We start from the raw sequence: 25,422 nt of genomic DNA on the forward strand, positions 1-25,422 counted from the left end.
TCCATTATCTCCAAAGTATATCCCCTCACTTTCAGTGCCCAGGGAGTCCTTCCCAAGGTCCCTCCTAACGTCAGTTGTGCTGTCACCTTGCCTCACCTACTAATCATCACCTCCTAGGCTGTCACCCTCACCCCCTACCTGGCCCCCCCTGGTCCCACTGCCCCGACCGGAAAGGAAGCATCGAACCGCGGTCAGGCCTGAACCTTCCCCGGTGAGGGCGCCAGGGGCCCGGGGCCCGCTCACCGCCCCAGCGGCGAAGCTGTGCCTGTCTCCGCCTTCCGTTTTCTACATAACCACCACCCATTCTATCCTCTCCGTGACCACCGGGATCGCAGAAAGGTGCACCCTCTCTATTTGAGAATTGAAGCATATGTGGATGCTGGCGTCTGCGCTTAAGTGAACTGAACCTGGGCCGAGCCCCAGGTGAAGGGCCGAGTGGTGGGCGCTAAGCCAATCGTAGCTCATGACGACAGGGCTCAGCCAATCAGAACACGGGAGGCTTGGCGCACTCCGGGCGGGGCCGGGCGGGGGAGAACCCGCCCCCTTGCAGCTCTGTGGCCAACGCCTTTGCCCAGGGCTTGCTGGAGCCACGCAGGTTCACAGACTCCAGGGACTGGGCACCTTCCGAGCTGGCAGACGGTGCATCCAGCTAATTTCTTACAAGTCTGGCCTTAACAGGCGTATTGGTGCCTGCCGTGGACGCATTCCGACCTGGGCCGTATCTCTTTCTGGAGGCTGAGCCTATGGTTGGGGCAGAGTGAGGTCGTTGCCTTGACGACGACACCATGCGGCCCGTGGTCCTCCTGAGAGTGAGCCTGCGGCAGGCTGAGGCCAATCTGCCTCCCTGCCTGATTCACCTAGGACCCGTGACTGTGTCCACAGAAGAAATCATAACAGCTCCGGACTTGCTGGTTTGCTAGTCAGCATCTTTCAGACCTGCGAGTGAGATGCATTTCACCTCAAATTTGTTTCCAGGTTGAAAACCTTTGGGTCTTTCCATGCGAAAGGATTTTAAAGAAACAGTAAGTATAGTACTTTTAAAAGCTTCTATTATCACATTCTTTGATCTGTGATAGATTTCAATCTGGTTGTCTTTAACAAAATAATTCGCACTATTTTTATTATCTAAATTGTTGAGATTCAAACCATACGCTTATGTGGCACATATCCAGAAATACCGCATTGCCAATTGGCCAGGCATCCTTTTAGTTTGTATCACCCTTACACACAGGCGTAGAAGGCATGAAAAGCTATAGTTTATGAGTAACTGTTTCAGGAAACAGGCTTTTTAAGCTGTGATACTTTTAAGGTATTTGGAGGCAGTGCTGCTTGAAAAGCAGGTGTGTTCAATGTGCTGTGACTAAATGTGTGGTTGGTTTCCAGAATAAACTTGGAGTAGTCAACTCGCTTAATGTTAGCTTGTGATATGCTTCAGGAGATCTCAGACATGCCTAAGGTAATTTTAATTTTGTTCACTTTGCATTTTCAAATATTGAGGGCACCAATTGCAAAATGTTTAAAAAGATCCAGGTTATAGAGTCCAGCTATTTTTGTCCTTGGCTTGATAAACCTAAAGTCTAGTCCTTAATAAAGCATGCTGTCTTAATGGAAGGAAAAAAAAAATTCAGGCAAGGAGAGAGAGAATTACACTGACAAGTTTTTTCCAAACACACGTTTTATTTAAAAATATATTCAAAATAGTTAATAGATGTTAAATGGAAGTTAATATGTCAAATATGTGAAAAGTTAGCATTGGGGACACTGCTCTCTAAACAGGTTATAGAATCTACTATCAAAGCTAGTAGTAAAATAGTGAAATAATTGGAGTTGGTGTTGACTGAAATTTATTTTCATCTTTTCCCCCAGCAGATCAATCTTCTGGTTTTCCATGAAAACCTTTTTATGTCTATATCTAGAGATATATCTATATCTATATCTATATCTATATCTATATCTATATCTATATCTATATCTATTTATATCTACGCTTTTTATATCTATCTATTTATCTATCTATAATAATCCTAAATTATTAAGGTAAACTGCTGAAAATATATACACTGGATTATCACAGTTTGCTAGAACAAAGAGGGTGTTTCTTTTGTTTTTTGTTATCAGTGTACTAATAGGGAAGCAAATAAAACATCACAATTCACACTCTGGGTAAATTATTTTTAGATGGCCATGAGGACACAATTAATGAAATAAGTGAGAGTTTTTTTTTTCTTTCCACATTTTATAAATGAGTATTTTTGTATTATTAAGTTAAAAAAATTCAGTTATGAATCATCACCTGAATATATAGTTACTGAAAGATTATTTTTTCTTCTAAAACTTTTAGAACCGTATTGGGATTAAGAACAATACTTTTTTATTCTTTGCTTCTGGAATTTAATTTCAAAATCAGATTTAAAAAATAAATTTAACTTTATATTTGTTTTCTTAGCTTGTATATTTCATGGCAATCAAACCTTGTAAATTAAAATCTGAGTTTGAACTGAAAAGTTTTTTTCTATACCAAAATATGTAGTGGAATAATTGCTGATCCTTCATCAATCATTAATAGGATTGCTATTAACCAGAAAATGTCATATAATGAGATGTAAAAGAATTCTAAACATAAAATTCAAATGATCATACTTATAGTGAGTAATCATTAAAAGTATTTTTGAGATATTGTATGTGGTACTACCAAAATTTAATTTTTAAACAATCTGCTTATGTACTGTGATGCCATTGTTGTTATTTTGTAAGTTCAATATGGGAATTTAATTACTACAGTAAGAAAAGTTAAAAAAAAAAAAGTTTATCAAAGTTCCTTAGTGTTAATTTGGTAAGTGGTCATTTTGTGAATAAATATTTTTCCCAGTTGAGTAGAAAATACATAAAGATTTTCAACTTCACTTTTTTAAGCCTAATGTAAAAAAAATAAATTTGATCTTCACTACAAGCAAACTCATTGCAGTGCCTGGCTTGTTCAGTTGGTAGGTCATGTGACTCTTGATCTCAGAGTTGTGAGTTCAAACCCCACATTGGGCATGGAGATTACATAGTAAATAAAATCTTAAAAAAAAAAAAACAAAACCAAACTCACTTGTACTTTTTCACCTCTGAGTGAAAAGGAATTGTTTTTCTAAAGTAAGCTATAATTGTTTTGAATGATGGTTCAAGTATTGCTTTATCTGAATTAAAAATATATTGAATTTCATTAACATGGCATCTAATAATTTAAATTTAATGGCTTCAATTCCATTTGCTTTGTCTATTATGAAATGTATGTTAATATTCTGAAAACAGCTTAGATGTGGAAACAGTAAGAAATTGTGAGACAGCACAGGACAGCCATTACACAGTGACTCCTCTAATATGGAAAACAAGTGGGGAAGAATTAATTTCCTGGGAAGGTGGAAGAAATTAATATACTCAACATTATTAACTCCATGTTTTGGTTTCCATAGCAGGAAGAATTCCTATTGGTTTTGAATTAATAATGGAAAAATATGAGAATCTAGGATTGGTTGGAGAAGGGAGCTATGGAATGGTGATGAAGTGTCGGAATAAAGATACTGGAAGAATTGTGGCCATAAAGAAGTTCTTAGAAAGCGATGATGACAAAATGGTTAAAAAAATTGCTATGCGAGAAATCAAGTTACTTAAGGTGAGTAAATATGTGTATTGAGTTAAAAAAAAAAGTTGTCTCTTGATCAAGGTTATATTTTTACAAAAAATTACAGTTTTTATATTCATTTCCATACTAAACTTTAAGATATAAGTTTCTTCTTTTTTGGCAATAAACAAATGAAATTGTTATTTATGCATATTCATTTATCCCATGAATATAAATATGATTTTTAAAGTATTTGCTGCTTCTTTCTGTATCTATCTATCTATCTATCATCTGTGTTTGGGGTCATAAGACCACTCCAGGTTCCATGATTCAACTGGAGGACTCAGAGCACTAAGTAGATAGCAGCTCATGGCTATCTCATGGCTCTGATTTATTACAGTGAAAAGATATAAAGGAAAATCAGCAAAGGAAAAGGCACATGCACATGGGTGAATTCCAGAGGAAACTTGTCACAGGTTTCCAAAAATCCTCTTTCAGTGGAGTCACACAGGATGTACTTACTTTTTCCAAAAATGAGCTTTGACAACACATGTAAAATACCATCTACCAAGAAGATTCAGTAGACTCTGTGTCCAGGGTTTTTACTGGGGGATGTTTATATAGGCACCCTCTGCCTGGCTCATATTAATATCAATGGCTGACAAGAGCTGTCCCAGGTGGAGGGAACAGAAACAGCAAAGGTGATGGGACATGTCCTAGGAAGTACAACACTTTGGTCGATACTATAACATGAAGTTCAAGGCCAGGTAAGACATCTCAGAAGGGAGGGGATGGGGGTAAATGGCATTAAAAATTTTTTTTCTCCAGGTTTTCCCACTATACATAAATCCTAGAAAAAATAATTTGTGCAAACACTTTCATCACAGAGAGAGAGAGAGAGAGAGAGAGAGAGAGAGAGAGAGACAGTGTGAGTGGGGGGAGGGGCAGAGAGAGAGGGAGACACAGAACCTATAGCAGGCTCCAGGCTCTGAGCTGTCAGCACAGAGACTGACGGTGGGTCTCAAACTCAGGAGCCATGAGATCATGACCTGAGCCGAAGTTGAATGCTTAACCAACTGGGCCACCCAGGCATCTCATCTTTATTCTTGTTTAGATGTGTATTTTGTAAACATCATATGGTCACATTTTGCTTTTTATCCTGTTGACAACCCTGCCTTTTAATTGGAATATTTAGTCTATTTACATGTAATGTAATTTCTGATATATTTCAGTATAAATTTACCATCTTAATATGTGCCATTTGTCTTATTGGTTTTACATTTCTTTTTATTTTCTTTCTTTAGATTAATTACATTCATCATTTCTTTATTTCCCTGTAATAGTTTTGAAAATTGTATCTTGTTTCTCACTTTTTAGTGGTTATCTTAGATATTTGTTGAAGTCTAACATTATCTAATACTTGTATTCTTCTTCCAGGTAATACAAATCCTTACAATACTTATCTCTGGTTATTCCCTTCCATCTTGCATGCTAATATTGTCATATATTAACTCTCACATATTTTTAAACGTCACAAGACATAATTATTGTTTAGTGTTCATTTAGGTTTATGTTTACCTATAACTTTCTTTGTTCTTCCTTTTCTTCTGAATCCCTGGCCATTTATCTGGGATCTCTTTTCTTCTTGTAGTGTATTATTTAGGATTTCCTTTCGTGAGGATCTACTGTGGACAAAATATTTCAATTTTAGTTTGCATGCAAGTGTCTTTTTTGCTGTCATCTCTGAAAGATATTTTTGCTGTGTATGGAATTTTAGGTTGGCAAGTGTTTTCTTTCAATAAAATGAAGATAACACTGTTTTGTCCTCTGGCTTCTATTATGGCTCCTGAGAAGTCAGCTGTCAGTCCAACTGCTGCCCAACTGCTGCTCTTTTATAAGGTTTTTTGTTTTGTTTTGTTTTTAGATTTTATTTTTAAGTAATCCCTATACTCAACATGGGGTTTGAATTCACAACCCTGAGATCAAGAGTCACACACTCCTCCAAGTGAGCCAACCAGGTGCCCCTATAAGTTTGGTTTTTTATGTCTAGATCTTTTTTCCTTTCAGCCTTTTATAACATAAAGTGGACATAAAATATAGAAAAGTATATATCTCATAAGAATCATCTCTATTTTTTTAAAATTGAACAACTCCATATTACCACCATGTAAATAAAGAAAGAGAACATTACAATCACTCCATAAGCCCCCCTATGTCTTCTCCCAACACTGCTGCCTTCTTGCTCTATCCAGATCACAAGTATCCTGATTTTAATTCGCATAAGTTAGTTTTGTTTTCTGGCTACTTAAAAATTTTCCTTTGATCTTGTTTTCCTGAAATTTCACCATATTCTATGTAGTTTGGGTATCTTTTTTTTTTTTTTTTTTTTTTTTTTAGTTTGGATATCTTTTAATTTATTTTGCTTCATTGGGGATTGGAGTCTTTATGAATCTATGATATGATTTCTTTCATTAATTCCAGAAAATTCTCACTTATTATTCCAACTCATTCCCTTTATCCTCTGTTAGCTGAAGGACTTCAGCTAACATAAATCTTCTCACTGAATTATCTGTTGTTTTTTTTTTCTTCATCTGTCTTTCTATGCACTGTTCTGTATAGATCGTTCTGGTTCATCGTTTGATTCACTAATTTTCTCCTCAGTATGATTAATCTCCATCACTGAGCCATTTATTTAGGATATTATATTTTAAGTGACTTTTTATTTTGAAATTTAGCCAATATGTAGATATATACAAAAATATAATTATAGCTCAATGAATTGTTAGGAAGCAAACATTCAGAACCACCACTAGGTCAAGAAATAAAACACTGCCAACAACTCTTTTCTTTTACTATCCTGGTCACTAGCCCCTCCCTCTCCTTTAAGGTAAACACTATCCTGATGTGCATGTTCATCACTGCCATGATTTTTTCCCCCACATTTACCAAATATGCATTCCTAACCACTATAGTTTAATGTTAATTATTATTCTCTTAAAAAGCTCTCTTTTCACTCTCTTAATGTTATTTTTACTCAATAGTAGTTGTTAATTTCAATGTAGTCAAATTTTTTTTTTTTTAATTTTTTTTTTTCAACGTTTATTTATTTTTGGGACAGAGAGAGACAGAGTATGAACGGGGGAGGGGCAGAGAGAGAGGGAGACACAGAATCGGAAACAGGCTCCAGGCTCTGAGCCATCAGCCCAGAGCCTGACGCGGGGCTCGAACTCACGGGCAGCGAGATCGTGACCTGGCTGAAGTCGGACGCTTAACCGACTGCGCCACCCAGGCGCCCCAATGTAGTCAAATTTTTAATATTTTCCTTTATGATTTTAATATTTTCCTTATGGTTCCTTTAATATTTTCCTTTCCTTTATCTGCTTAAGAAGTCTTTTACTACTTAGAGATTAGGGTAGCCTTCTATACTATCATCAAGAAACTTAATAGCTTTGGTTTTCATATTTATATTTCAGTACACTTAGAATTGATCTTAACTATGGTGTATGGCACAGTCAAGTCTTATTTTGCCTTATGGATGTCCAGTTATCCCAGAAACATTTACTGAAAATATCAACTTTTCTCCACTCTCTGAATTCCTCATTTGCTATATGGCCTTATATGTAGGAATGGCTTTTCTACTCTTTATTCTGTTCCATTGGTCTATATGTCTAAGTTTGTGCCAGTATCTCATAGTCATATTCACTGTAGTGAATCACTAGAGATATATGTGATATTCCTGATATGTGTTTTTAATTCTCCCTATATTTAAATCCTTCCCCAAAGTGTTCAGTCAGTATTTATTAGGATATACCTAATATTTACCCTTCCCATTACTCATCAACCATTCTTACATTTCTGAGCTCCTATCTAGGGTCATTTTCCTTGTATTTAAAATATTCTTTAATGGGAAGCCTGGGTGACTCAGTTGGTTAAGTGTCCGACTTCGGCTTAGGTCATGATTTCGCGGTTCATGGGGCTGAGTCCTGTGTGGGGCTCTGTGCTGATGGCTCACAGCCTGGAGGCTGCTTTGGATTCTGTGTCTCCCTTTCTCTTTGCCCCTCCCCCGCTCACACGCACATGCTCTCTCTCAATAATAAATAAACATTAAAAGAGTTTTAAAAAACTACATTATTTTCTTTAAAGCTGATCCACTGGTAAGAAACAGTGACCATTTTTGTTCGTCTGAAAAAAAAAGTCTTTATGTTACTTTTTGTTGAAAAGATTATTTCCACAGGATATAGAGTTCTAAGTTGGCAGTTCATTATATTCAGTGTGTTCAAGATACCATTCCAATGTTTCTCTGGTTCTCACTGCTTTTGAATCATTGGATGTTTCTTAGTATGTCCTTTTTTCTTTTGGATGCATTAAGGTTTTCTCTTTGATTTCCAGCAATTTTACAATAATATGTCTTGATGTGGGTTTCTTTTTATTTATTTGTTTTGACTTTATACCTCTTGCATCTGTAAAATAATGTCATTTGTCACTTTTAGAAAATTCTTAGCTATTATTGCTTCATGTATTGCTACTATCTTATTCTCTCTCTTCTCCATTTAAGAATTCAGTTTATATATTAGGCCTCCCCCATGTCTCCTATACTCTTTCTGTGTTTTTCATCCTTTCATTTTTCCCTACTTCATTCTAGATATTTTCTTCTGACCTATCCTCCAATTGAGTAATTCAGTTTCAACTATTTTCAATCTACTTTTATACTTAAGCATTGATTTTTTAAAAAATCTTTATCTGTTTATTTTGAGAGTGGGGAGGGGCAGAGAGAAAGAATCCCAAGCAGGCTTCCTGATGTCAGTGCAGAGCCCTATGTGGGGCTCCATCTCATGACCACAGGATCATGACCTCAGCTGAAATCAAGAGTTGGGTGCTCAACCAACTCAGACACTCCTGATTTCTTAATTAGAGATATAGTTTTCAATTAGAATATTTCTATTGGATTTTTAAAATAGTTTCCAATTTGCTGCCCAAATTCTTTATTGTGCTTTCATGACTGTTTAAATTACAGTCTTCTGAAGTCTGTATCTAATACCTATTATCTGGATCTCCCATATGTTTATTTCTATTGGTTGCTTTTTTTTTTCTCTTGATCTTTTTATTTTTGATATGCCTCTATTAATTTTTAAAAATTGTATACATAGTTTGAGTCTCTGGATGATATTATCTTTTCCCTGAGAGGAGTTACACTTGCTTCTGTGAGGCTCTTGAGGGCACTCTTGAGGGTACTCCAGGAAACCTAACATTCTGCCATCATCTCAATCCAATCTGAGAAAGTTACATAATTTGAATTTGAGTTGTAGTTCCTGAGAGACCTGATTTATTATTCACCCTTATCATAGTTTGTGGACTTTTTGGACCAACCCAAAGTGAGAGGATTTCATCAGGGCCATCCCCCTTCTTTCCATCTTGCTGGCCCCTGGACACCAATCACTATTACCTTAGATCACAAGACTGTCAAAAGTGCCACTCAGACTCTTAATTTTCTCTCTGAAATGATATGTTTCCAGGGTCTAAAACAAAACAAACAAACAAAAAACAACTTTAATTGCTTGGCTCACTTCCCTGGGTCTCTGTCTTCAAGATACTAGTTTAGATATTCTTTATTATCTCATCTCTCTTGTTCCTTAAAATAGTGGTTTTATATATTTTTTTCAGCTTTTCTACTTGTTCTAAATTACCTAGTCTACTGTTATTGCAAACAGAAATTACTATATTTTTCTGTTCTAAAATTTGTATTTGGTTCTAAATCTGCTATATCATTTTTTATGATTTCAGTTTTGTTGTTGTTGTTTTTTAAGTAAGCTCTACACTCAACCCGGAGATCAAACATGCTTTGCCCACTGAGCCAGCCAGGTGTCCTGGTTTGTTTGTTTGTTTGTTTGTTTTTAAGCTTTGCTTTTTTGTTTTAATTTTAACTAATTAATTAACTTACTTACACTCTACCCTCAGTGTGGTGCTCTAACTCATGACCCAGAGATCAAGAGCCACATATTCTATCAACTAAGCCAGCCAGGCACCCCAAGTTTCCTCAATTTTTTGAGGTTGACTTTTTTCTTTTTTTTAATTTCTTTTTTTCATGTTTATTTTTGAGAGAGAGAGAGAGAGAGAGAGAGAGAGAGAGAGAGAGAGAGAGAAAACGAGCATGGGAAGGCAGAAAGAGAGCGAGAGAGAGAGAGAGAGAGAGAGACAGAATCGAAAGCAGGCTCCAGGCTCCAAGCTGTCAGCACAGAGCCTGACGCGGGTCTCAAACCCATGAACCGTGAGATCATGACCTAAGCTGAAGTCAGACTCATGAGCCAAAGTCTGACACTTAGCTGACTGAGCCACCCAGGCACCCTGACTTTTTTTTTTCTTTTAAAGCATAGTAGCCTGTATCTGATAATTCCAATATCTGAACTTACTCTGCTTCTGCTTTGGTTTTCTTTATGTTCTGATGGTTTTTACTTGTGCTATCATATTTCCTTGTATGCCTGGTTGTCTTTGATTTTTTTGCTGGACATTACATTTTAAACATTATTTTTTTGGAATAATTTGAGGCTGATGTGAAGACATTTTCTTCCTGGGAAGATTTTACTTTTCTTCTTCCGTGTCCACGGACACTGTGCCGGTAATCAATTTACCACCTTTCAGTTTCAAGTCAGTCCTTTTGGCCCCACCTCATGGAAGTAGAGCTGGACTCTATAAACATTTCTCTTTCGCCAGCTAGTTTGATATTAAGCTTTGACAATAGAGGACATGGAAGGACACTATAGTCCTTAAGAAGAGGCTTCCCTTCCAGGTTCTGGCCTGCTTTTTTGGGGGGGGGGGCACTGGGATGAGATCACTCTATGGGAGGTTTTGAGGCTCACATCAGTATCTTTCACGACCAGTTCTGCCTGCCTGCAATTTCTGGCAAGTTTCTCTATCACCTGGCTGGCTGCCCACCCTTCCATCACCTCTGGCTTGTGTCCTGTAGCAATTTTTTTCACCACTGGCAGTCTGTGGCAGTCATGCTCTCTCTAATGAAGTCTGAATCTCAGCCTTGGTTGTGGCTGGAGGCTCTTCTAATGATTGGTTACTTTCTATGCACTTTCCCTCAGCCCTGAAAGTAGTAGCTAGTCTGTATTTGCTATTTTGAAATATACCTTAGAGTCTTTTTATCCCTGTTAATAATTAACTACCTTTACTAGTTAGTAGTTACTTACATTAAAATTTTCCCTGGTCTGGTATACACACACTGCCAGCTCAGGACTACCTTAATAAGTTAAAGGTTGTTGCTTTTATAGTGTCTTACTTTCTTGCGTTTTTCGTTACCTTTTTGTACTGGATATTGTTTTTGGATATTTCTTTTTGGAAATAATTTGAGGCTAAGATAAAATTATCTTCCTCCAGAGAGGATATTCATTTACTTCTGCCAGGTACATGGGGATGCTCCCAGTCCAATACATTAATCTAAATTCAAGGTTTGGGGTTTCTTAAACTGTTATAGATGATGTGAAGTCTAGTGGGGACTGGTTCATTTCTGTCCATTTTTACTGGGGCAGTGTAGTTCTTAGGGTGTCAGCTTAAACCGGGCCTCAGAGACCCCACCTCTGAAATGCATTTGGACTTTGACTGTTCCTTCCTTTTCAGCCCCCAAAAGGCCACAAATATCCAAGCTCAGGTCTACCTCTGTTACTTGATGGCAAAACCAGCTTTGATTTGAGTACTGAAATTAACTCTGAGTTCTCCTGTTCTTGATTTTGGCCCAGTAATTCCTCACTATCTTCTTGGGTCTTTTATATGTTTAAGATTTAAAAATATTTTGTCCAACTTTTTAGGAATTCTCAATAGGAGAGTTGTTCTGAATTACCTAGTCTGCCCCTATCAAATGGGGTAGTCATCAGCTTTTAAAAATGTGCACAGGGGCACTTGGGTGGTTGTCAGTTAAGCGTCCGACTTCAGCTCAGGACATGATCCCATGGTTCATGAGTTCAAGCCCCACATCAGGCTCTGTGCTGACAGCTCAGCGCCTGGAGCCTGCTTTGGATTCTGTGTCTCCCTCTCTGTCTGCCTCTCCCCCACTCATTACCCCACCCATGCTCTGTTTCTCTCTCTCTCTAAAAAATAAATAAACGTTAAAAAAAAAAAGGATTCTTTCTTCCTCTCCCTCTGCCCCTCCCCTGCTAATGTGCTCTCTTTCTCTCTAAAAAAAAAAAAAAAAAAAAAAAAAAAGCACAGAGAAAGAATAAAAGAGAAACGTGGAACTGATAATCTATGTTTTTATTTTAGATGTGTGTTGTTTAATCGCCACATATTTTGGGATTTTCCCGTTATCTTTTTTTTTTTTTTATTAATTTATAGTTTAATTCCACTGTGGTACAAGAGCAGACATTGTGTGATATCTATTATTTTAAATTTGTTAGGGTATGTTTTGTGGCCTACAGTACGGTCTGTCATGGTGAATGTTCCATATGAACTTGAGAAAAATGTGAATTCTGTTGTTGGATAGTCTGTAGATATCAGTTATATCTGTTGATTGATGGTATTGTTGAGTTCAACTGTGTGTGTGTGTCCTTACTGATTTTCTGCCTGCTGGATCTATCTGTTTCTGAGTGGAATGGTTGACATTTCCAATTATGATAGTGGATATGTTTATTTCTCCCTGAAGTTCTATCAATTTTTACCTCCTATAGTTTGAAGCTCTGTTGTTAGGCACATACAAGTTAAGAACTGTTATGTTTCCTTGGAGGATTGACCCCCTTTTCAGTATATAATGCCCTCCTTTATCCTTGATAATTTTTCTTTATAGTTTGGTCTATCTGAAATTAATAATAGGTACTCATGCTTCCATTTGATCAGTGTGGTATATTTTTCCATCTATTTACTTTTATTTTTTAATTAATTCTAAAAAAAAGATTTTTAAAAGTAATCTCTACACCCAACGTGGGGCTCAAATTCACAACCCTGAGATCAAGTGTCACACCCTCTACTGACTGAGCCAGCCAAGTGGCCCTCCATCCATTTACTTTTAATTAATATGTATTTTTATACTTAATGTGCATTTCTTGTAGATAACGTATAGTAAGGTTGTGTGTTTTGAGCCATTCTGACAATCTCCATTTTTTAGTTGATACATTTGGATCATTGACTTTAGAAGTGAGAATAGAGCTGAGTTAATATCTACCATATTTGTTACTGTTTTCAACTTGTTTCCCTTGTTCTTTGTTTCTATTTTTTTTATTTTTTTATTTAAAAAAAAAATTTTTTTTTTCAACGTTTTTATTTATTTTTGGGACAGAGAGAGACAGAGCATGAACGGGGGAGGGGCAGAGAGAGAGGGAGACACAGAATCGGAAACAGGCTCCAGGCTCTGAGCCATCAGCCCAGAGCCCGACGCGGGGCTCGAACTCACGGACCGCGAGATCGTGACCTGGCTGAAGTCGGACGCTTAACCGACTGCGCCACCCAGGCGCCCCCTTTGTTTCTATTTTTGTCTTCCACTTTTATTCTGCCTTTTGTGGGTGTAATTGAGCATTTAATATGATTCCATTTTTCTCTCCTTTCTTAACCTGTCAGCTATACTCCTTTTTATTTTAAGTTTGTTTATTGATTTTGAGAGAGAGAGAGGGAGGGAACACACATGAGCAGGAGAGGGGCAGAGAGAGAGAGAGAGAGAGAGAGAGAGAGAATCCCAAGCAGACTCCGTGCTGTCAGTGCAGAGCCTGATGTGGTGTTCAATCTCACAAACTGAGATCATGACCTGAGCTGAAATCAAGAGTCTGATGCTTAACCAACTGAGCCCCCAGGCACCCCAGTTATACTTCTTTTTAATTTTTTTTTTTTTAGTGATTACCCTACAATTTGCAACATACATTTACAAATAATCCAAATCCACTTTCAGAAAACACTATATCACTTCACAGGTGTATAAGTACCTTATAATAATAAAGTAATCCTAATTCCTTTCTCCTGTCTCTTGTATCATTGCTTCCATTCATCTCACTTATAAATAAGCATACATAAGCATATATATATATAAAAGATATTCATAAGTGTATATAATCAAATACATTTTTGCATTATTATTGTGAACAAACTGTTTTGTTAGATCAATTAAGAATAAGAGAAATAAAGTTTTTATTTTACCTTCACTTACTCTTTCTTTGGTGCTCTTCTTTTCTTTATGTAGATCAGAGTTTCTGGCCTATATTATTTTCCTTTTCTCTAAAGAATTTATTTTAGGGGCACATGGGTGGCTCAGTCACTTAAGTGTCAGACTTTGGCTCAGGTCATGATCTCATGGTTTGTGAGTTCAAAACCTGTGTCGGACTCTGTGCTGACAGCTCAGAACCTGGAGCCTGCTTTGGATTCTGTGTTTCTCTCTCTTTCTCTGCCCCTCCCCTGCTTGTGCTCTGTCTCTCTCTCTCAAAAATAAATAAACATTAAAAAATGTTAAAAAATAATTTCTTTTAACATTTATTGCAATGCAAGTCCACTGCCAACACACTTCCCCAATTTCTGTTTGTTTGAGAAACTGTTTTTCCTTTACTTTTGAAGGATTATTTTGCAGGATACAGAAATCTAGATTGGCGTTTTTTTCTCTTGAGATTAAATATTTCACTCCATTCTTCTTGCTTACATGTTTTTTTTTTAATGTTTATTTTTGAGAGAGCATGCACGAATGGGGGAGGGGCAGAGAGGGATGGGGACAAAGGTTTTGAAGCAGGATCTGTGTGCTGCCAGCAGAGAGCTTGATGTGGGGCTTGAACTCACGAACCGTGACATCATGACCTGAGCTGAAGTCAGACACTTAACTGACTGAGCCACCCAGGAGCCCACTTGCATGGTTTCTGAGGAGAAGTTGGATGCAGTTCTTATTTTGTTTCTGTATAAGATGTTTTTGTCCTCTGACTTCTTTCAGGATTTTTTCCTTCATCTTTGATTTTTCTATGTTTTGAAAATGATAGACCTATTGGTAGGTTTTTTGTTTGTTTGTTTGTTTTCCCATGGCATTTATCCTGCTTGGTGTTCTCTGAGCTTCCTGAATCTGTGATTTAGTATCTGACATTAATTTTGAGGACATTGTCAATCATAATTGTTTCAAATACTTCTTTTGTTTCTTTTTTTCTTCTCCTTCTTCTCCTTCTCATATTCCCATTACATCTATGTTATACCTTTTATAGTTGTCCTGTAGTCTTTGGATATTCTTTTTTTTTTTGTCTCTGTTCTCTTCTTTTTGGTTTTTGACCATTCTGTTGACATATCTTCTAGCTCAGAGATTCTTTCCTCAGCTGTGTCTAGTCTACCAATAAACCCACCAAAGACATTCTTCATTTTGTTACTGTTTTTTATCTGCAGCATTTCTTTTAGGTTCTTTCTTGGGATTTTCATCTCTCTGCTTCCATGGCCCATCTGTTACTGCATGCTGTCTACTTTACCTTTAGCATATTAGTCATAGTTGCTTCAAATTCTTGCATCCCTGCCATGTGTGGTTTCAATGCTTGTTCTGTCTCTTCACATTGTTTTTTTGCCTTTTTGTATGTCTTGTACTATTTTCTTGATAGCTGGAAATGATAAACTGGGTAAAAGGAACTGTTGTAAATAGGTTTTAGGAATGCGGAGGTGAGGGGGGAAGGGAAGAGTTTTGTAGTCCTGTAAAAGGACCTATAGGTCTCAGTCTTTTAATGTTCTTATACTTCTGGGTGGTGAACTTTGCAAGTGTTTCTCAGTTTTTTCTCCCTTCCTTAGGTGGGACAGGATAGCTAGAGTAGTTTGAAGTTGAGTATTCCCTTCCTTAGGCCATTTAGGCTCTGAAAATACCACAGCTGCTTAGACTCTGCTTAACCAGTTTTTGCTGAGGGAAGGCCTTGTTTTTTTAATTTTTAAAAAATGTTTGTTTGTTTGTTTGTTTATTTATTTAGAGAAAGACAGAGAGCCGGGTAGGGGCAGAGAGAGAGAATCCCAAGCAGTCTCTGCACTGTCAGTGCAGAACCTGATGAGGGGCTTAAACTCATGAACCGTGAGACCATGACCTGAGCCAAAACCAAGAGTCGGATACTTAACCAACTGAGCTACCCAGGCACCCCCAGGGCAGGCTTTGTTAAGAAGCACAGAGCTCTGGGGCGCCTGGGTGTCTCAGTTGGTTAAGTGTCTGACTTTGGCTCAGGTCATGATCTTGGGATTCGTGAATTCCAGTCTTGCATTGGGCTCTGTGCTGACAGCTCAGAACCTGGAGCCTGCTTCAGATTCTGTGTCTCCCTCTCTCTCTCTCTCTGCCCCTCCCCCACTTGCATTCTCTCTCTCTTTCTCTCTCAAAAATAAATAAACATTTAAAAAAATTTTAAAAAGAAGAACAGAGCTCTGGCATATTTCAGAATGGTTCCTTTCTCCTCTGCCTGTGGAAGGAGAAGGAGACTTTTCTCCAAAATTTACTCTGGGAATCTGGCTGAGCTCCTGGAGATAAATCTTACAATATGGTGGGGGCCCCTCTGTGACTGGGTTCCTCTGGGGTTTTTAACTTTCAGATTTGTCCATAGTGAGCCTCCAGTAATTTGCCAATTACAGTTCAGGTTTTCCTGCCTTGGCACTGGTTCCTGCAAAGATTTCCACCTGTAAATCTGCTCCAGTAAAAGGACTCCATATATTTTCCTGCCTATCTCTCCAATCTTGGGGGCAGTGGCTTGCCTATATCCTCTCTTCTGTTATGGATCTAACAAGAGTTGTTGATTTTTGTGTATTCTGCTTTTTAAAAAATGTTTATTTATTTTGAAGAGAGAGAGCAGGAGTGGGGGTGGGGTGCAGAGAGAGAGGGAGACAAAGAATCCCAAGCAGGCTCCAAGATCTAAGCTGTCAGCACAAGAGCCCAACTTGCGGCTCGAACCCACGAACTGTGAGATCATGACCTGAGCTGAAGCCAGATGCTTTACTGACTGAACCACCCAGGTGCCCATAGTGTATTCTGCTTTTTACTTGTTAGGATGAAGTAGAAACTTCCAGGCTCTTTACACACAGAATCAGAAACCAGAAGTCTCCATACCTTTTTAGATTTAATTTTACCAGAAGTCTGTGTGTGTGTGTGTGTGTGTGTGTGTGTGTGTGTGTGTGTGTGTGTGCGTTTGTGTATTCTTATAATAAAAACCTTTTGCTTGTTAAAGGGCAAACAAGGAGCCCTTAGACTGAGGTGGCTGGAATGCCTTGGCCGCCCACTAGAGCAAACTGAACGAAACCTAAGCCAGAGTCAATTTCTGTAAATGCCTGAAAGTTAAGATACTGTAACTTAAAAACAACCACTCACAAACAGCAAAGTAGGCTTTCCTAAATAAAGCAACCACTTACAAGATAACCAACCAAATAATTTCCTCACTCTGCTTCTGCATCTGCTCTATACAAGCCTTTCCCTTAGCTGCTGCTGCGAGAATGCTCCTAACCTCTTTCAGTTTGATGATGCCCTGTGCAAATTGATGTTTGCTCAAAAATTCTTACATAAATTTTAATGTGCTTCAGTTTATCTTTTAATACACTGATGCATATTTTATTTTAGCACATGAATATGCTATAAATTTTTTTTTTATGTTTACCATTTGAGAGAGAGAGAGTGAGTGCAAGCAAGGGAGGGGCAGAGAGAGGGAGACACAGAATCAGAAGCAGGTTCCAGGCTCTTGAGCTGCCAGCACAGCGCCTGCTGTGGGGCTCGAACTCACAGACCACGAGATTGTGATCTGAAGTTGGCTGCTTAACCGACTGAGCCACCCAGGTGCCCCGAATATATTGTAAAATTTGAATGATTTTCCCTGCCACCTTTGTATGCCGGCCTATTTAGTTTTAAACAACTATATCTACCAGAAGCACTTTATTCATATACAAGAATATGGATGTATATGGAGCAGTGTGTGTGCATGTCAAATGGCAGCATAGTCTACTCACTGACCTGATCTTGCTTTTTTTACTGAATGTATCTTGGTGATTATTGCATATTGGTAGACATAAAACTGCCCTTTATTTATTTTTTTATTTTATTTTATTTTATTTTATTTTTAATTTTTTTTTTCAACGTTTATTTATTTTTGGGACAGAGAGAGACAGAGCATGAACGGGGGAGGGGCAGAGAGAGAGGGAGACACAGAATTGGAAACAGGCTCCAGGCTCTGAGCCATCAGCCCAGAGCCTGACGCGGGGCTCGAACTCATGGACCGCAAGATCGTGACCTGGCTGAAGTCGGACGCTTAACCGACTGCGCCACCCAGGCGCCCCATAAAACTGCCCTTTAAAAAAAATTGCTGAAATTTATTTCATTGTATGGATTTACCTTAATTCACTTAACCAGTGATATATTTGGAAAGTTCTTCGTGATTCAATCTGGAATCTTTTATTTTAATAGGTGAGTTTAGCCCATTTATAGTTATGATGTAAGTGTGATCTTAGTTGTCATTTTTTTTCCCCCTTAAGAGTCAGTATGGCTTAGTGGTTAAGAATAAGAAATCTAAATATTTTTCATTCAAATCAGCTACATGTCTGGGTGTGCTTACATAGCAGACGTTCTGGACATGAAGGAGGAACTAAGCAAACATGAAATGTTGTCAGGAAAAGACAGGCCACAGTGCCTGGGTTTTGTAGGTACTCATGCTTCCTTTTGAATCCTGTGTCTACCAGTTATTGCTGTGTGACCTTGGATGAGTTACTTAACTTCTGTGTGCTTTAGTTTCCTTGTCTGTAAATCAGACTAATAATAATGGTACCTGTTTCATAGGGTTTTTGTGCTTAGAATAGTGTTTTGAAAATAGTAAACAGTATGTATTAGTTATTATTATTTGTAATATCATGCTGTTTTAGTACACCTTTAAAAATATTTTTCTATATAATTTCTAAATTATTTTTAAAATATTGAATGTGTTTCCTTTGATAATTTGAAAAGGTTTTATTTTTTACTATTTGTTACCTTTATAACTATAGCATTATATAATATACTTAATCCTTTGTAAAGTAATTATTATGTTTCTATTTCCTTTTCTCTCCCACTCTCTCAACTGATTTTCTAAATTTATTTATTTATTTTGAGAAAGAGAGAGAGCGAGCAAGTTGGGGAGGGGCATGGAGAGAGCAAGAGAGAGAAGAGAGAGAGAAAGAGAGAGAGAGAGAGAAAATCCCAAGCAGGCTCTACACTTCAGCTCAGAGCCCAACACAGGGCTTGAACCTATGACCCTTGAGATCGTGACCTGAGCTGAAATCAAGAGTCAATTAACCAACTGAGCCACCCAGGCGCCCCCAACTCATCTGATTTTCAAAGACATCTTATTTATCTTACTGTTTACCATTAAACCTGTAAATATAATTAGGCCTTGTAATTTAAAGTTTCATGTTAAAAATATAATTTTGACCCATCGACAAGGAAATCAACAAACGTACACTCTTGTTTGCATCTTTTCTTCTTTCTTCTAAATTTGTTAGAAATATTGTCTGTGCCTTGTTAAATTTTAAATATTCACCTTCTGTTTTGTGATTGTGATGTGCACATTTTTATTAAGACTTAGTCCCACACTAATGAATTCACCATTCTCAATATTTTTCACTGTTGTCTTTTACTTGAACGACAGTTTTGTTGGATGTAAAGTTCCTGGATCACTCTTTCCTTGAGGGTTTTTGGGGCTATATTCTAGTGGTTTCTTTTCCTTTAATGGTGGCAACATTTTCTGGTGAATGTTTATCTGTTTCCTTCTTTCTTCCTCTTTTCTCAGAGCATCTTTGAATAGATCCTGGATTGGTTTCTTTTTGATTGTTTCTTATCTTGTAACAAAGTGAGCCCTTCCTGGACTAGCTATCTGTAGAAGGTTCATTTAGGGGAAAGGCTATGCTCTTGTTTCAGGCTAGCAGGAATTCACCATGATTCACAATGATGCTCCTTACAATGCAAGCCTGATCTGTGGGATTGACTTCTGTTATCCTGGCATTTGCTGATTTGTTCATAATGAGTTGTTTTGCCTTCCATTTGGCCTCACCAAGAGATTGCTTCCAGCGAATGAGTTTCTGTGTAATTATTCAGGCCTCCTTTCCCTGGTATTTCTCAGTGCCATTCAGTTCTAGGGTTGCTTTCACAGACAGCCTATGAATCTTGTTCCTATTATAGCAAAGAAGGAGTTTTTTGTTTTTGTTTTTTCCTTTTTCAGGGTATGTCACCAATTTTGGATTACTTGGCTCTACCAGCTTTTTAGCCACAGGTGATCTCTTGGTATCTTCCTAAACTTCTGTTTCACCTTGACTAGATTTGGCAGTCCCACCTCATTCGTAGTGGGTAGGGGTCTAGATCCTGCTTAGTTCTATCAAAGGTGGAGCTACATTTCTTTCTCATTGGCTTTATTGTATTATCTGAGAGGAGAATGGGGCAGTATGGTCTTTTGACTATAATTTAAAAACCAGAACATACTTTTAACAATTTATACTGTTTATGAATTGTATTTGTTTTTCTTATCGTAAGACTTTAGATTGTGACTAATTGCTACATAATTTCATCTTGGAAAAATGATTTTGCATTTTTTTTTTTTACAACAGCAACTGAGGCATGAAAATCTGGTCAATCTGTTGGAAGTGTGTAAGAAAAAAAAACGATGGTACCTAGTCTTTGAATTTGTTGACCATACAATTCTTGATGACTTGGAGCTCTTTCCAAATGGTCTAGACTACCAGCTGGTTCAGAAGTATTTATTTCAGATTATTAATGGAATTGGATTTTGTCATAGTCACAATGTAAGTATTTAGGTTAAATAATGATTTTGCCAATGATTAACTCACCAGATACCATCACTTAATTAATGAGACACTTGCCTAACCTAAAGTTTGGACCAGTAAAGTAATTGAAATAAACTGTGTTACTTTGATACTGCTAATTTTCATGATTCATAATAACATGTATTCTTTCTTCCAACATTTTATTATGAAAATTTTAGGCTATACTGAAAAGTTGAAAGAGTGTACATGAATACCCATATAACCACCATGTGGACTCTATACTTGTTAACATTTTGCTGTATTTGCTTTATGACATATTTATTCATCTAGTTATCCATTTATCTACCCATTACTCTGTCTTATTTATTTATGCATTTGAAAGTAAGTTACAGACATCAGTACATTTCAACTTTAAATACTTCAGCTATGCATATTAAACTAGAGTTTAAAATTTGTTTGCTGTGATTTTTTGCTTTTTTGTTTTTTTAAGGTAGCATTTGCTGAGTGAAATGCACAAATTTTAAGTTCACATTCTCTTGCCTAGTTGTGATGTATGAAAATCCCTGCTCTTATCCTATTGTCTATCACAATCATTTTATATCCTTTGAACATCATATAAAAGCACCTCTAGGTGAAATGACATTTATAAAATGAATAACTCAGCACATTGATTCTACCAGTTTTACAAAATATTTTTAAATGACTTTTTTTTGGTATGATTATACAAGTAACAAATGTTAATAGAGTGGGGCTGGCCCTGTGACCTCACCGTTGATGTCTAGGATGTAACAGAAGTTGGTAGCCTTGCAAAATGCTCAGCAATGGCAGATTGATGCTGATCATCTGGAAGAGCTTAAAATAAATATATTTTTTAAAATTTCAAAATGAAGCTTACTTGTATTAGAGAATAAGCCTGATGATTTGTTTTGCCTAGCTGTAGAGTTTTTAGTATTTCTCCCACTGTCCTGTTTTCTCCTTCCATAGTCTCTCCTTTAGAAATCTTAACAACTGACCTTATTTTACTCTTTTTACATTTCTGATTGCCTGATGAATGCCTCCACTTGGGTGCTCAACAATCCACTTAAAAGCCCACATGGCTAAAACTAAACTACTTACTATTCCATCAGAACAAACTTTTTCTAGACGTTTCTTTTTTTGATGGAACCATTATTTTAGATTCCCAGGTTTAAGTAAAATATCTGAGATTACTTGCTAAGTTCTGTTCATTCTTGACTGAAGATATTTCTAACTTGTACCTCTTTCCGTTCTATTCCTCTGAATACCAGCCTTGTTTGGGCCCTTATCCTCTCGTAGTTGTCCCAATGCTCTTCTCCTGGCCTTTAGTCCTCTTCTGATTTAGTTTGTTTATGGGCCAACATCTATAAATACCATATTGTTTATGTCACTTCTGTGGATTCCCATGGCCTTGACACCAACTCAGACTTCCCAGGCTGGAGGTTGAGGCAGCCTTCCACCCTAGTATATAACCTCTACTCTAGGAAAAACACTTCCCCAGAGTTTCCTGATCTATTTTTGTCTTTGCTTTTTTGCTCTTCTTGTTACCTTCACTTGGATTGTCCTTCCATTTCTACATTTATCGAGGTCACACATAGTATTAGAGACCTGTCTTTCATAAAATTTTTCCGTGACCAGTCTAGTCTTCAATGATAGTCTTAACTTTCTTTGTCTTGAGAGTAGTCATTAACAGAACAATTGATTTGGTATTTATTAATATATATTTCATCCAATATCTTTGATTAAGTGAAATTTCAAGCATAAATGTTCTTTCTTGCTCAGCTAGGTCCCAGTTTCTTTAAAGCCAGGAACAATTTTATATGCTTTTATCTGTATTTGTTATAGTGACAAAAAATAGTACCCTGCACATGTCAGGTGCTCAAAAAATAATATACTTAACTTGATGTGCCAATATATGTCATACTTCACTTTTTGTCTTAGATCATACACAGAGATATAAAGCCAGAGAATATATTAGTCTCCCAATCTGGTGTTGTCAAGTTATGTGATTTTGGATTTGCGCGGACATTGGCAGCCCCTGGGGAAGTTTATACTGATTATGTGGCCACCCGATGGTACAGAGCTCCAGAACTATTGGTCGGCGATGTCAAGTATGGCAAGTAAGACATCAGCAAAGGGGGTGGAGGGCAGAGAGGGCATATTTAACACATTTTTTCTTGATAAAATGGAATATGTTTCTAATATAATGAAAGATCACTCTAACACTGAAAGGAAAGTTTTACATTTAAGGGAACTTTATTTATTTAAAAAATTAAATCCAAGTTGGTTAACATACAGTGTAATAATGATTTCAGGCATAGAATTTAGTGATTCATCACTCCCATGTAACATCCAGTGCTCATGCCAACAAGTGCCCTCCTTAATGCCCATCACCCATTTACCCAATCCCCCACCCAGCACCCCTCAGTTTGTTCTCTGTGTTTAAGAGTCTCTTACAGTTTGCCTCCCTCTGTTTTTATGTTATTTTTCCTTCCCTTCCCCTATGTTCATCTGTTGTGTTTCTTAAATTTACATTTAGGGAACTTTATGACTTGTTCTTTTTGGTGCTTCCCCTTTAAATGTTTTGTGTGTGTTTGTGTGTGTGTGTGTGTGTGTGTGTGCGTGCGCACTTGTGTGCTTGCAATAAATTGGGGTGAGCATACTTATTTTAAAGGTAGAGAAATCAAGATGAGCAAGTGGGTTTTTTGGTGTGTGTGGTCTGTTCTCTACAGTGGGTTGGAAATAGATGTATTTATTACTTGTAAAGAAAGACAACATTGATTGGGTAAGTCTGACACTTGGAATGAGGCAAGGTGGAGTTGACAAGGATGAGGGGAGAAACATAATTGAGTGGAACGTTTTTAAAATATAAATTATCTGCATAAATGAGTTCATCAAAGAAGAAGGGATGGTAACTCACTGCTTTTGGTAGAAATCTTTCTCAAATGTTTTCTAGGGGTGCCTGGGTGGCTCTGTCAGTTAGGCCTCCCCACTGTATTTCAGCTCAGGTCATGATTTCACAGTTCATCAGATCCAGCCCTGTGTCCAGCTCCATAGTGAGAGTGTGGAGCCTGCTTGGGATTCTCTCTCCCTCTCTCTCTGCCCATTCCTCTCTCCCACTCACATGTTCATGCACACACACACTCTCTCTCTCAAAATAAATAAATAAACATTAAAAAATGTTTTCTACACTTTCTGTGTTTTCAGTGCACACATCATTTAATATTTTCTTGATTACTCTGAGTTCTCATTTCGTTATACTGTAACTTTTCTATAATTTTATTTTTATTTTATTAGAAAATTTTTTTAATGTTTATTTTTTGAGAGACAGAGCACGAGCAGGGGAGGGACAAGAGGGGAGTCACCGATTTCAAAGCAGGCGCCAGGCTCTGAGCTGTCAGCCCAGAGACCAAAGTGGGGCTCGAACTCATGAACTGTGAGATCATGACCTGAGCCAAATTGGATGCTTAATCAACTGAGCCACCCAGGTACCCCTTTATACCATTTTATAATTCAGCTATGACCTTAAACAATTTCAAGGTAGTTGTCCCTATGTGAATGATACCAGCATATTCTGCTTTAAGTTCTTGGGTCTGATTTTTAAGATAATGTTTCTATTTTTCCCGTTAGCTCCTAGTTCCCCTTGTTGTTACTGTATGTGTCCCAAACAACCTTCTCCTGTGCTGTTTTCAGTGTATGGTGGGATAGATTGATCAACCTGGTTAGAATAATGTATAAACAAAGAATGAATAGGCTTTGAATGAAAACCCAAAAAACTTATTTCCAGAATAAAGTACACATAATAACGGTTTTGAGAAGCCTTTTCCTTCTTGTCACGTGATTGAAGTTTCTGGAAATCTGACTTAGGTAAAATTGGGAATTAGTACTTGAAGTTTATAGGGAAATGTATTTTTATGAGTAATTTAACACTTGCTACTAATATTCTCAATACCAAGAATACCAAATAGTAATATGCAGAACAGATTCAGTCACATAAACATAGTAGGATGCCAGATTTTATACCACATTGCTTTTATTTCAGGGCTGTTGATGTATGGGCCATTGGCTGTCTGGTAACTGAAATGCTCATGGGAGAACCCCTTTTTCCTGGAGATTCTGATATTGATCAGCTATATCATATTATGACGTGTTTAGGTAAGATTATACATCTGCATTTTAAATTTTAGGGGTTTTTCTCCTATATTTTTGTTTGTATTGATTTTACTACTTGTTAGTATATTAAAGATGGTATGTGTTTTAAGTGGAGGTAGGGAGCCAATAGGAAAATCTCATCTATTTATATTAATTCATTCTCAGTCTGGCTTTGGTTTGTCTGGCAAATGGTCTTATTCATGCTCTCATCCATCCTCCTGCCCCACTCCCCACAAAGAAAAGAGCAAAGGCTGTACATTTTCTCTGCACTTTTCATTCAATAAATCACATGTAGAGGATGCAAATGGTTTTTTCTGGGGGGCGGGGTTAGCAAGTGTTTGGTGGAATCCGACTGTTACCCTTATCCTCATCTTCAAATTGAGAGACCGAGACTTCTTAGGTAGTTTAATCTTGTTGCAGATATGACTTTTGTTGTTAGTGTTTTGGACAGAATTTTAAAGCTAGATTATCAAAGTCTTACATTTGTTGAAATACGAACTTCATATTGGGAGATGGATCTTGGAAAATGGAAATAATGGGAAAATACTTGGGGGAGGGGCATTTAACTGTTGGATTTTAAGTTTCCAGGGTAGAAATTCAATAAACAATACAGTAGTTTCTTACAGCAGAATTTTCATATGTATTTTATACTAGATTAGGTACTAAAGTTGAAGAAAAAGATAAAACTGCTCAAATCAGACTTTAAACACAGGTACAAAATCAGTAGATTTTTAAATTTTTGAAAAAAATTTTAATTTTTTAAAATTAAAATTTTAATAATTAAAACAATTTATTTTCATTTTCAAACTAAATTCTTAAAGGGTGGAACTTATTTATCTAGATTCTGATCATATGACTAGTAATATTTTCATTGTTTTGGTCAGCACTTTATGCTTTGTTGTTAGAAATGAAGTGTTGGTACTTATATCTAAAAAATTAGGAAATGTTCTTTACCTATCCTT

General features: G+C 37.1%; 1 protein-coding gene across 2 annotated transcripts in view; it reads left to right on the top strand.

Annotated features, from left to right (window-relative positions):
- Window positions 1–532: 532 nt before the first annotated feature.
- CDKL2 (cyclin dependent kinase like 2) overlaps window positions 533–25,422 on the top strand; it is a 53,246-nt gene continuing 28,356 nt past the window's right edge. The window contains exons 1-6 of one of the 2 annotated variants that reach the window (XM_045473734.1): window positions 533–1,022; window positions 1,384–1,456; window positions 3,459–3,658; window positions 20,117–20,311; window positions 22,250–22,428; window positions 24,351–24,463. In XM_045473734.1, the coding sequence (XP_045329690.1) occupies window positions 3,491–3,658; window positions 20,117–20,311; window positions 22,250–22,428; window positions 24,351–24,463 (655 nt within the window). In that variant the 5' untranslated portion in view covers window positions 533–1,022; window positions 1,384–1,456; window positions 3,459–3,490. The remainder of the gene's footprint in view (window positions 1,023–1,383; window positions 1,457–3,458; window positions 3,659–20,116; window positions 20,312–22,249; window positions 22,429–24,350; window positions 24,464–25,422) is intronic. The other variant, XM_045473733.1, reaches the window with a different exon arrangement.

Source organism: Leopardus geoffroyi, chromosome B1 (genome assembly GCF_018350155.1).
Source record: "Leopardus geoffroyi isolate Oge1 chromosome B1, O.geoffroyi_Oge1_pat1.0, whole genome shotgun sequence".
NCBI classification, from domain to species: domain Eukaryota; kingdom Metazoa; phylum Chordata; class Mammalia; order Carnivora; family Felidae; genus Leopardus; species Leopardus geoffroyi.